The 14,056-nt window shown below is 38.2% G+C and overlaps 1 protein-coding gene across 2 annotated transcripts in view; it reads right to left on the bottom strand.

Moving 5' to 3' along the window:
- Positions 1 to 3,352: 3,352 nt before the first annotated feature.
- LOC134352072 (vesicle-associated membrane protein-associated protein A-like) overlaps positions 3,353 to 14,056 on the bottom strand; it is a 90,655-nt gene continuing 79,951 nt past the window's right edge. For both annotated transcript variants that reach the window (XM_063059206.1, XM_063059216.1), the window contains exons 5-6: positions 11,898 to 12,077; positions 3,353 to 4,107 (exon numbers count right to left, since the gene is read on the bottom strand). In XM_063059206.1, the coding sequence (XP_062915276.1) occupies positions 3,946 to 4,107; positions 11,898 to 12,077 (342 nt within the window). In that variant the 3' untranslated portion in view covers positions 3,353 to 3,945. The remainder of the gene's footprint in view (positions 4,108 to 11,897; positions 12,078 to 14,056) is intronic.

The raw sequence follows: 14,056 nt of genomic DNA, 5'->3' as shown, positions 1-14,056 counted from the left end.
AAATATTATTTAAATAATGCCAGATTAAGCTGATCCCATTTGCTTGCACATGTTCCTTCAGTCCATTTCCAGCATATTCATGTCCTTGTCTAAATGCCTGAAACAGGGGCCCAGGCCATGTTCTCATCTCGTCTTGCTGCTACAAGTTCCCCTAGCTGCAGAAATGGTAGGTTACCCAAATTTCTGATCCATTAAGCCAGCACCTTTGATCACTAGTGCAGTAAATACACTCCTATTTCAACATCATGGAGGCAAATTCCTGATCGAAGCCACGCTGCCATTCAGTAAAAATGTGCATTTCTCATCCCAATATCTACACGAGATTTAATCAATCAGAACATGGAAACAGCTTCTTCATCTATTGACTATGCCAGCTTTCAAGTACCTAACTATATTAATCTCATTTCTCAGCTGTTGGTCTATATCCACCTATGGCATTGGGGTGTATGGGGTGTCAGGGAGGGGTAGCACCTCTGGTGGGGGAACATGTCACATCCTTTTCAAGGTGGTTAGTCCACCTATGGTCCCTACCTGGCACTCAGCTCTCACCTGTGGCTCCCCGTAGCCGTTTACATGTGACAGCCGCCAAACCCCGGGCAAGGGCTTTGACAAGCGGACTAAACCAGGTGAGGGTAGCCAATGAGTCTCAAACCCTCCGTGAGACAGGGAGCTGTCTATCCCAGCATGTGAAGACAGACTCCAGCGGATTGAGCAGTCAAGATCAATGTAAGGTGTTACATACCTTGTGGGTACCTTGTGACTGTCTTATGACCATGATGTAATGAGTATCTTGTAAGCATGAAGTAATGGCCTTGTGATGGTGGGGTGATGTAATTTTCCTGCCAGTGACGTCACGTGATGACATGTTCCCAACAGGTATATAACGGGAACACCCTTGTTACGCAGTTGATTCATTGTTTAATTCGTCAGTTACTCCGTTATGCTGCGTATTTGTCTCATGACGCAGTTTTGTTTTAAAGTGGAGATTTACTTAATATTGTAAGTCGTATTAGAGAGTGAAAACCTTACTAAAGTACAGAAGCCTGAAGAATTGAGTAGAGTTGGTGTCGTTTGGTGGTTTAATACAGGATCAACCTTATTGAATCTTCGTTCAGAAATAGTGGCCTGCATCTGAGATAACCCCTGTAAGAACAGGCAAGTTTGTACAGTGTTCATTCAGTTCCTTTAAGCCATTTTATTTCCTTCGTCATGAAAGCTTTGGACAGAATCAGCAATAACATCACGTCTTCGAAGAAATCCGTTTCCAGAGAAGTCTCTCCTTATTGACTGTGTAAATCACTTGAACTTTTGAATTTACCATTTTAAGACTGTGTTCAAATTTACCACTTTAAGAACTGTTCCAGAGTTGCCATATAACAGTTAACTTCTGGTTAAGTTAGTCATTTGAATACTTTTCACTATTGCTGACCAGAATTTCATAAATGTTTGTTTATAAAACCTGACTCAATTCTATATTCATTGTTGCTGATGATGTAACAAAGGTCTAATGGTCAAGAAGGTGGTCTCTGCAAGCGTCATGGAACGTGTAGAGTAGGACAAGACACAGAAGACGTCCTGGTCATCCACTGTGCCTAGTCGCATCTCCAGCCGTTTCAACTCTGTCTTGCCACTGGATCCAGATGGGAATTGGGAAGAGAGAGGCTGACGCTACGCAACTCTCCCTCACTTAAATCCAAATCACACACTAGTCTCGACACCATCATAATGGTGTTGAGGTCCTCATTGATGTCAACGACAGACGAACACCTATGGCATTACATTTCAACTGTGGATCTAAATATTTAACTGTTATGACAGTACCCACCTCTACCACCCCTTAGGCAGTGTATTCCAACTTTCAAAAGCAAGAAGAGTTCCTAGTTTGAGGAAACTGGTTCTGTAGTTCATAGGAACAAATACAGACACATCGAACTTGTGAATTTAGTAAAGTATGAGCTCATTTTGCTTCCAGAAAAACTATCCTGTGCATCATAAGCTACTCCTGTATTTGTTCACTTACCTGAAAAGTAATATTTCAGAATGATATCAGAAAATAATCCAATACACTATATTGATGCATTACCAATACAGAGGCTTAACATGGAAAAGGTGAAGAAAACTAGAAAGCAACTTAACTCCTGCCATAATTGTACATCCCGTATCAGATGGTCATGCGATGCCATATTCACCTTTGTCCAAGAGAGCACTAAGTGCTTTAGAAATAGAGAAAGGAAGAAAGAGAGCAAAATATATCAATCAAGTTGGCTGCCAGTTAGCAGTGGAGTTCCACAGGGGTCGGTGTTGGGACCGCTGCTTTTTATGATGTATGTCAATGATTTGGACTATCGGATTAATGGATTTGTGGCTGTTTGCCGATGATACAAAGATAGGTGGAGGAGCAGCTAGTGTTGAGGAAACAGAGAGCCTGCAGAGAGACTTAGATAGTTTAGGGGAATGGGCGAAGTAGCAAATGAAATACAATGTTGGAAAGTGTATGGTCACGCACTTTGGTGGAAGAAATAAACAGGCAGACCATTATTTAGATGGGGAGAGAATTCAAAACGCAGAGATGCAAAGGGATTTGGGAGTCCTTGTGCAGGATACCCTAATGGTTAACCTCTAGGTTGAGTCCGTGGTGAAGGCGGCAAATGCAATGTTGGCATTCATTACTAGAGGTAAAGAATATAAGAGGCAGTATGTGATGTTGAGGCTCTATAAGGCACTCACTCGTGAGACCACACAGTATTGTGTGCAGTTTCGGGCTCCTTATTTTAGAAAGGATATACTGACATTGGAGAGGGTTCAGAGAAATTCACAAGAATGATCCCAGGAATGGAAGGGTTACCATATCTGGTAGCTCTTGGGCTGTATTCCCTCGAGTTCAGGAGAATGAGGGGGAATCTCATAGAAAAATTCCAAATGTTAAAAGATTAGATATGGCAAAGTTATTTCCCATTATAGGGGAATCTAGGACGGGGGCACGACTTCAGCATTGAAGAACATCCATTTAGAACAGAGATGCGGAGAAATTACTTTCGTCAGAGGGTGGTAAATATGTGGAATTTGTTGCCAGGAGCAGCTGTGGAGGCCAAGTCATTGGATGTATTTAAGGCTGAGATAGACAGGTTCTTGATTAGCCAGGGCATCAAAGGGTATGGGGAGAAGGCAGGGAAGTAGGGATGACTGGACGAATTGAATCAGCCCATGATTGAATGGTGGAGCAGACTCGATGGGCCAAATGGCCTGCTTCTGCTCCAATATCTTATGGTCCAAGTTCAAAACTTCCATATATTCACCCACAAAGAACTGAAGTATAATTGTGAAATGAGACGGGAAAAACACAAAGTTTAACATGTTAAAGATTTTATTTTTGTTAAATACCATGGGACAGGATTGGTAAGAATGAAGAGCTTTCAATCAACATTTGCCTCACAGGGCTTTCCCCCCCGTGACTAGAGAGAAACTCTGCATTGATAAACGTATCAGCCTTTTAACAGCAAGGAAATGGGGGATAATTTACAAGGAGGCACCTTTTTCTTTCAATACGTCTCTCATTTCTGGCAAACAAGTGGCATGAGCGACTTGACTATAAAATGAAAAATTCCAAGAGGTATCCAGCAACAGGTAACAAAATTTAAAAGGATTAAAATAACATTTACAAGACACTGAACATTTCATTCAACTCTTATTAAACCACAGAGAGAACAACTCATTATTTTCCAAGGATTTTTATGTGAAACCTTGAGACACCTGCTATTGATGTTTTGACAATATACAACTCCAATTATCCAAGAACTGAAAATATTTTTTTGTGTTCTAACTGTGAGATCATTAAAGGCAAGGCCTGTAAGATGCTGTACACGAACATGGTCACTGTGAGCCATACTGCCAACAATGTGGCAGATCAGCAGAACATTTCAGGCCCCATTAACTTGCATGCTTCCTCTACAAGATGAATTTCCCTAGAAAGAATCCAATGAAAATAGCTGCAATTACAACAAGGAGGGAGGGAAGAGCAGTGGAACCGTTGTCTCTGACTGCAACATTTGATGTGGATGACACTGGGTTGCCTGACTGAGCCGCCTTCCTGAGCCTCAGTCCATCATCCTAAAGAGAACAAACAGTAGAATTATGAAGGAAAGATACTGCATTACGCAATTTCAAAAATTATCATAGTCCAATCTGAGAATTCAATTTTCTCCACTAATTCTCAATTAGCTCTATATATCAAACAGATAGCATACATCATGGAAATTCACAGATTGAAAACTACACCATATCTTTTTACGATTTTATACACAAAACTCACTCAAAACAGTTCAACTGCAGGCATATGTAAAGGTTAATCACAACTTGTTCTATGCATCACCTAGTGAACAGTTATAGAACAGTTCTGGCAATTAGGAGTTATCTGTGTTTTCAGTTGTAGAACAACACATGGTTTTGAAATGCTACATAGATTAAGTGCACATTATCCTAAAGATGACAGTGATAGAGTAATTGAGACAAGGTTTCAATTGATTCAACACGTGGGTGGTGGGGAGAGGGCAGGGGTGGGAAGAGAGTATACTTAGAAATAATAACTTAATTTTTTGGCCTTGAGTTCTGGGATTCTTGCTGAGCTTGCATACATCAGAGAGCTAGTAGGTTCCTGTGTGGATTTGAAGTTACATATGCCTTGCTGCATGAATTTAAGTGGCTTCTCTCAGACTCATTTGTGACTTGGCTTCAGAGTGCAAAAATAACTTTGGCATGAACGTGCTGGGCAAACAGCAACTGAATTCAGGTGATTGGGTGTGGGGGGGGGAAGAGAGGGTTGTGGAGGAGTGCTTCCACTCTTTACCCACTAATTCAAAGTGCAATTCAGTGATTAGCCACTGAATATAAATGACTAGAATTTGGACAAAAAAAACTGGCTTAGTGTAGGATTAATGTAAATAGGTTTTTGATGATTGGTGTGGTCTTAGTCCTCTATGACACTACAGCTCTGGCTGTTTGAATACTTTCCAAAAAATATTTTCATTCCTTCAGTTTGTACTTAAATGGTTGGTTAGGTTGGGAACTACAGGAAAGAAATGTAGAAAATAGAATACCAGTGTACATAGTTCAAAGTATATTTATTATCGAAGTATGTATACCATATACAACCTTGAGATTCATCTTCTTGCAGGCAGCCACAAAACAAAAACAAAACAACATAATTCACAAAAAGAACCACACCACAATGACAGGTCACAATATTGCCTAAAGTATTTCAATAGCTATATACACAAAAAAAAAACCTTTTTTTGTTTATTTAGAGATACAGCGTGGAGTAGACCCTTAGAGCTGTGCTGCCCCAACAACTCTCGGTTCAACCCTAGCCTATCAACAGGACAATTTACAATGACCAATTAACCTAACAAGTGGTACGGCTTTGGACTGTGGGAGGAAACCACAGCACCAGAAGAAAACCCATGCCCTCCACAGGGAGGACATACAGATTCCTTCCAGATGACATAGAAATTGAACTCCAAACTTTGTAACTGTGTCACACTAACCACTACTCTACCATGGCACCCTTTAAACATTTCTTAGTGTGAACAATAAACACAATCCCCATTTAATCTTCAGCTATAGCTATTCCATATGACACAAAAGCAAAGTACCCCAAAAATGTGGAAAAATTAAGTACATTCAATTTCAAAAAAGCTTTTGACAGATTTCAACAAGAAAAATATTAATTTGAACCAAAATCAACACATTATTTTTAACTGCCATTCCAGGAGAAGCTCACTCACCATGCTCTCTTTCTAAAATAATTTTCATCCAACTCAAAACTGACTACTTCAGAATTAAGATACTTTGTTAGAAACCAAGGAGCAGGGTAATATTGACAGTGCTATCCAAGTCACTAGGGGTATTTATCAAATGAACAAAACAAAAACTTAAAAACAATTAAAACCTGATGTAAGAAAAATAAATGATTGGGAGCATTCCCTAGGATGGAAAATGTATGCAATGGTGCTAGGAAGTTTGTGAACCCTTTAGAATTTTCTCTATTTTTGCATAAAAACAACCTAAATGTGATCAGATCTTCATGCAAGTCCTAAAACTAGACAAAGAGAACCCAATTAAATAAGTAACACAAAAATATATATACTTGTTCACTTATTTATTGAAAAAAATGATCCAATATTACATTAATTTGTTGGGAAAACTATGCAAACCTTGAGGATTATCAGTTCATTTAATGGGGAAATTAAGAGTCAAGTGTTCAATCAATATCAGCTGTGGGAGGCCCTGCTCTATTTAAAAATCATAAGCCTGGGCCTTCACTATGGAAGGCTGCTTTTCACCACACAGGGTTTTGGAAATGTGCCATGCCTCAATCAAAGAAGATTTCTGAGGTCCTCAAGACAAAAAGTTTTTGATGCTCACCAAGCTGGAAAAGGATACAAAACCATTTCTGAAGAGTTTGAGCTCCACCAATCCACAGTCAGACAGATGTTGTACAAATGGAGAAAATTCAGTACCGTTGTTACTCTCTTCAGGACTGGTCGACCAACAAAAATCACTCCTAGAACAAGCTATGTAATATTCCAGGAGGTCACAAAGAACCCAAGGGTAACATTCAAGGAGCTACACGCCACTCTTGCATTGGCTAATGTAATATTCATGAGTCTATCATCAGGCAAGTACCGAACAACAATGGTGTACATGGCAAGGAGAAAGCCACTACTCTTCAAGAACATTGCTGCCTGTCTAAAGTTTGCTACAGACCACATGGATAAGACAGAAGGCTATTTGAAGAAAGTTCTGTGGATGGATGAGTCCAAAATAGAACTTTTTAGCTTAAATGAGAAGTGTTATGTTTGGTGAAAAGTGAACACTGTATTCCAACATAAGAACCACATCCCATCTGTGAAACATGGTGGTGGCAGTGTCATGGTTTGAGCCTGCTTTCCTGTCTCAGGACCAGGATGGCTTGCCATTATTGATGGAAGGACTTGAAGCAAGCAGTTCATGCAAGGAGGCCCACCAACATCCCAGAGTTGAAGCAGTTTTGCAAGGAGGAATGGCCTAAAATTCTTCCAAGCCAATGCACAGGGCTGATCAACAGTTACCGGAAACGTTTGGTTGAAGTTATTGCTTAACAAGTCGGGGGGGGGGGGTCACACCACACACCAGTCTGAAAGCAAAGGTTTACATATTTTTTTAACAAATACATGTAATATTGGATCAGTTTTCTCAATAAATAAATAAGTACAATGTTTTTCGTCTTATTTAATTGGATTCTCTTCATGCAAGTTGTAAACCTAGATAAAGATCTGATCACATTTTAGGTGATATTTATGCAGAAAATTCAAAAGGGTTCAGAAACTTTCTAGCATCACTGTACAATGCATATAGATCTCATGAACAAATGCCAGACAAGCAAAATAAACCTTTCCTTCCACTTTAAGTGCTTGTATTTTAAGAATTGGCATTTATATCAAAATGATAATAGTTACACAGTAAATGCACGTTATTGAGACATCAAATTAAATTTAGTGTATGATGTTTTTAAAAGTTCAAATTGATGCATTCAATCAGACAAATTAATCACAGGAATGTAAGAAGTGCTCTCCCTTGGTTTAGAAAGAAAGTTAAGAGCTGTGTTCAAAGTCTACTTAAAGGATGATTTATTTTTCATAACTGATATCAAAATACTTATGCAGGTGTTTCTATCAGAGATATTATCAGTGAACATTAATTAATTTATCAGATTTTAATTATTACCAAAGCACACAATAGTTTAAAAGAAATTGCAGGCAAGATTATGAAACATTTACTTATGGGATTATGTGCCATTTCACTACATAAATGATTGACGGTTTGCTCCTTCAATTGTCAAATCAGCTGTATAACATCACTAAATAGCACATACAGTAACGTAAAAATCTCAGGCACATTTAAGAAAATTGCTGTAAAGTGAACATGCCTTCAAAAATAATGTAATGAAAAATTTATAAATATCAAAAAATTAATATACAGTACAAAATCTAAATCAAATCAATATTTGGTGTGATCCTTTGTCTTTGAAACTGCATCAATTCTCTTAGGTATATTGTGGTGCAGTTTTATAAGAAAATCAGCTAATAGGTTCTTACAAGCATCTTAGAAAACCTGCCACAGCTCTTCTGCAGGCTTTGGCGGTCTCATTTGCTTCAATCTCTTCAGGTAATCCAAGACAGCCTCGATTATGTTGAGATCAGGGCTTTGAGGCGGCCATAATCTGTTGCAGAACTCCTCATTCTTCTTTTCGCTGAAGGAAGTTTTTTTTAAGACCTTGGCCATGTGTTTTGTTGGGGTCACTGTCCTGTACTTCTCAACATTGAGGATCATAAAATACAACCCAAACCTGCAGTGAACCTCCACCATGCTATACTGTTGGCTGCAGATACTCATGTAGCACTCTCCAGCTCTTCTACGGACAAAATGCCTCCTACTTAAGCCAAAAAAAAAGAAAATTTTGACTCAGCAGTGTAGAGCACACTGTCATTGTTCAGCACCACAAACCTTGTGCTTTTGTGCGTAGTTGAGTCTCTTGGCTTATTTCTATTTCAGAGGAATAGCTTTTTGGCAGCAACTCTTCCAGGAAGACCACTTTTGACAAGACATCACTAGACTATAGACGGGTGTACTGGGTTCCAGTGGTTTTTGAGAGTTCAGAGCTGATAGTAGTGCTGGACTTCTTCGAATTCAGTCTTCAGTTCGATGCATCCCTTGCCTACTGCACTCAGTGTCGTGGCTGTCCTCAACCTTGCCTGTTTCTTTGTGCTTCTTCAGAAGAGCTTGCATAGCACATCTTGAGACCAGTCTGCTGCAAAATTTCAGTTTGGGAGAGACCTTATTAATGCAGGATGACCACCTTGTGTCTTGTTGCTATGCTCACTCTGGCCATGGTGTAAAAATTGATGATTTGAAGGTTAAACTGTCACATCTGTCATACCTTCTCCTTTTAGTTTAGCTGTCCTTTGCCCATTTTGATTCCTTCTACACCCATTTTAGTTGCAGTTAATCAGTTTAGTTCATTCAACTCATTATCTCATTGATCATTAGCATTCCGTTTTGTAACTTTGTTTAATCATGCACTGTGTTATGTACCTAAAAAGTAATCAGGTTTTTATTTGAAAAGTGATCTACGACTTAATATGCTACTTTCTTTAACAAAATGCAAGAACTTCCCTATCGTTTAAATGAAAATTTAAATTTTGGAAATCTAAAATGAGCTCTTTTCTACTGACATACTAAGACACAAGACAAAATATAAACATCTGAAACAAAATTAATTACAGTAAATAAAACTTTTGCAGAAGTACTGTAAAAATATTTAATATTTTACTGAGTGGTAGTTAACATAAACATTTCAACTGATACATTTCACATTCAAATAACTGAATAGCTAATTATGCAGAAACATTTAAAGCTTGTCCAATTTTCCCCACATATCAATATTCGTTTACAACTGTGTACAAAAAAAATACAAAACTAACTTTAATTAAACAGTTTAGCATTAAAAGGGTAAAATGAAGATTTGAAAATGAATCAAGTGTGGTCATGCACCCAAATTGGTCCCAAGGGACAAGAAAAATTATGACGCAAGAGAAAGCTGAAAGTTGAAGATAGCATTTTGAACTCCTATACAGAGTACAAAGGTTACATTTCCAATGCAAGGTAGCATTTCAAAATAAAAGTAGCAATTCCAAATTAGTATGAAAGTGTTTTATCATTTTATTTAAATATTAAACTGTGAATGGATAATGAAAAGATAGTGAATAAAACAGTGACTTCCACATGTGCATTTTGTAAGATTGTTTGCACAAGTTTTGTAGCTGAAATAAAGCTTTAAGCTTTATTGCAATAAGTCTGGAATTTAAAAATAGGAAAGTGTTGCTACAATTGTAGAATATTACAACTTTAGTCCCCTTCCCCAGAAAAATATTGTAGCATTGGAGGCAGTCCAAATGAGATTGAGGCCAACAGCTTAAGTCTATGTTCTTTTTATAAGAATGAGGGAAACTTGAAACATACAAAATCCTGATGGGCCATAAGACACAAGAGCAGAATTAGGCCATTCAGCCCATCGAGTCTGCTCCACCAATCCATCATGGTTGGTCCCAGATCCCACTCAACTCCATACAACAGCCTTCTCACTATATCCTTTGATGCCCTGACTAATCAACTTCCACCTTAAATATACGCACGGATTTGGCTTCCATCATGATCTGTCGCAGAGTATTCCAGAAATTCACTACTCTCTAGCTTAAAAAAATTCCTCTTTACCTCTGTTTTAAAAGGTCACCCCTCAACATTTTGAAGATGTGCCCTCCAATTCTGGATACCCCCACCGTAGGAAACATCCTCTCCACAGCCACCCTATCTAGTCCTTTCAACATTCAGTAGGTTTCAATGAGATCCCCCCGCATTCTTCTACATTCCAGTGAGTACATGCCCAAATCTGCCTCATATATTAATCCCTTCATTCCCGGAATCATCCTCGTGAACCTCCTCTGGACTCTCTCCAACGACAACACATCCTTTCTGCGATATGGGGCCCAAAATTATTGACAATATTCCAAGTGTGGCCTGACTAGCGTCTAATAAAGGCTCAGTGTTATCCCGTTGCTTTTACATTCTATTCCCCTTGAAACAAATGCCAGCATTGCATGTTTTCTTTACCATAGACTCAACCTGTGAATTAACCTTTTGGGTGTCTTGAACGAGGACTCCCAAGTCCCTCTGCACCTCCGATATTTGAACCTTCTCCCCATTTAGATAATAGACCACACTATTGTTCCTTTTACCAAACTGCATTATTGCACATTTCCCAACACTGTATTCCATCTGCCACTTTTTTGCCCATTCTTCCAATTTGTTAGGTCCTGCTGCAAACGCATTGTTCCTCAACACTAACTATCCCTCCATCCATCTTCATATCATCCAAACTTTGCCACAAAGTCATAAAATCCATTATTCAAATCACTGACAAACAATGTGAGACGTAGCAGTCCCAATACTGACCTGAGGAACACCACTAGTCACTGGCAGCCAACCAGAAAAAGCCCCCTTTATTCCCACTCACTGCTTCCAGCCTGTCAGCCATTCCTCTATCCATGCCAGTATCTTTCCTGTAATACTGTAGGATTTTATCTTGTTGACAGAGTTGATGCTAATTGAAGAAGCAAACAATTAAACTGTTCATATTAATAATTTTATCATAAAGGAATGTTAGCCATTTAGGTTATATGACTATGACATAAATTTTCATAATTTTAAAGTGTTTGTCAGCAGAATGCAAGATTGAATACAAATTGTTAACCCCTCGAAAATGTAAGAACGGAAACTGTCCTTTAAAATATTGCAAAATGTACTTTTGAGTCAGGCAGTCATAGGCATAATACTAAAGCCAATTATACTAGTTATAATTGATAATTACACTTATAACTTGATTTTAACTGACATGTGGCTGTTGTGTTTTACTATTTATTGTATGTTTATTATTTAGTGTTGCATTTGTTATGTTATGATTGCACTGCTCCTGAGAAACGCTGTCTCATTCTGCCCTGCAGAGCTGATGTACGGTTAGAATGACAATGAAGTTTTTTTGAATCTTTGAATCTTATATGCAGAGCTGGGAGACTATTCCCTAGTCAACTTAAAATGGAGTACTAGTTCATTCTCAGTTTCTTCCCTACCCCATCTCAAAATCTGTTCGAGATACAAACCTTATATTCTCTCATTGATTGCATCTTTTACTTGCAAGGTTCCAGAATCTGCCACTAATCACTTGGTATTAAGAATAATACTCCCCAATTTATCACCTTCAGGAATGAATGCCAAGGTTTTTTTTGTATCAATTCATAATGGCTTACTTTTAACTGTTGATTCTCATCTGTTATTTTCACCAACTCAGCTTGAAGCCTCTTGCATTCCTCCATTAATTTTTTCACTTCTGTGTCATCCATTGAAGTACTGGCTGATTTTGGTATTGCCGGACCTTCTGATTTAGGAGCATTCGTTACTGCAGCAGGTTTGTTTATTTCTAGATCATTCTGTGAAGATTTTCAAATAGGATTATTACTTGGACATATGAAAATCAATTTTACAAAACAGTGGTATAAAATACACAAAATGTGCATGCTATACTTTTAAAATCAGTTACAAAAAACTAGATTAATATAAAGTGTGATGCTTCTCGAAATTTTGAATTTTAGTTTGTATTAACTCTTCAAAAAAATCCTTCAAATAATCACAGTACATTTGTCCTCTCAAATAATATCAAACAGGAAATCTTTTGATGGTTCCTATTGTGCAAACATTCTACTAATGTGTTATACAAATCTGTTACATCTTTCATGTGAGTATTCTCCACATTTCAGAAGTAGAAATATCGCAACGCTTGAAAAATAGCAATATTTATGCTACCTTGCTACTATCAACATTTTTTAATTACATTTTGCAAATACATCTGCTATTTGTCCAATTAAACCATGTTTGATAATTGCTGCTCAATTCATTCATCTGCTGCAACACCTACAAAATGCTGGAGGAACTCAGCAGATGGAAATGAATGAAAAGTCAACGTTTCGGGCTGAAACCCTTCTTCACAACTGGAAAGGGGAAGATGCCAGAATAAAAAAGTGGGGAGAGGGGAAGGAGGACTAGCTCAGTGATAAGCGAAACCAGGTGGGTGGGAAAGGTAGGGCTGGAGAAGGAGGAATCTGATAGGAGAGAAGAATGGACCAGGGAGAAAGGAGGGGCACCAGAGGGAGGTAATAGGCAGGTGAGGAGAAGAGTAAGAGGCCAGAGTGGGGAATAGAATAAGAGGGAAGTGAAAGGGAAAAATATTACCAGAAGGAGAAATTGATGTTCATGCCGTCAGGTTGGAGGCTACCTAGACGGAAAATGAGGTGTTGCTATTTTCATCTATTAACTTTTACAACTGCAATGTATGGCTCAGAAGATTAAAACCAAATTAAAATTCTACTCTATTACTTATGCATATACAAAGAGTACAATTCAGAATCCAAAAAATCTTATCCACCTTCTGCAAAAATGTCAAACACAAATGCAAACAAAAGAACAGTGGACTCCTCTCATTGTCTTTTTGTCAGTTTCCTGAAGTTAATTGCTCAAGGTTTTCGTTGTACCTTTTTTTTGTCATACTAGCTCGCAAATCTCTCTCAAAATTTATAACATTGTCCCCTTTGCACTCCATCATCTGGGGAAAGCAAGACCATTGCATCTCAATTTGAATGAAAGAATGATCAGACATAAATACATTGTATATAAGTGACAATATATCAACTAATTTTTCCTCAAAAAAATGACAACAGGAATCCACTGTACAATTCTTGCTGCAATATTTGCAGTAATCCTTTCTCACTAGCACAGACCTGGACCTTTTGCACTCTGACTTCACTGGCTGCAGAAGATACAAATCCCTGCAGGTCACTTCTATGGCTATCATTGCTTGGAGTCTGACGGATGCCACCACGAACTGATTTGTGAAACCTGAGCCCACTTCCTGGTGTGGATACAGCACATGGAGGTAGTCGAGAACTGTCATAATAGTGCACAAAGCTGTGCAGATCCATCTTTCCTGTATCTAATGGGGTGTCTAAATCACTGCCTAATAGGTCGAACTCTACAATCTCGTTCTGCTACATAGAAAAAAAACACTTCAGACAGATACATGCAGTAATAACTAGCTTTTCTTTTGACTGTTATAAGCAGAGCTTGCATTTCTTCGAGGCCCAAAAGAAAAGCAAATATTATTTGAAAGAATGGAGTTTATTTTTATAGATAGCACACTCTTTTGCCGGATTTGATTCAATTATCCCAATCAATTGACAAAAGTTTTGTCCACTGTTACCAATGGCATATTTACAGAAGGGGGCATATTTAAAAATGTATACCCAAGATTACAAAAAATGCATGCCCTTCTTATGAACCAAGTCTTTTATTACATGACTTGCATAAATCACAAATCACTACTTCAGTTACTTCACTAAGTTTCAGTACAACATAA

This window comes from Mobula hypostoma, chromosome 1 (assembly GCF_963921235.1).
Source record: "Mobula hypostoma chromosome 1, sMobHyp1.1, whole genome shotgun sequence".
Taxonomy (NCBI): domain Eukaryota; kingdom Metazoa; phylum Chordata; class Chondrichthyes; order Myliobatiformes; family Myliobatidae; genus Mobula; species Mobula hypostoma.
This window is presented reverse-complemented; position numbering and strand designations above follow the sequence as displayed.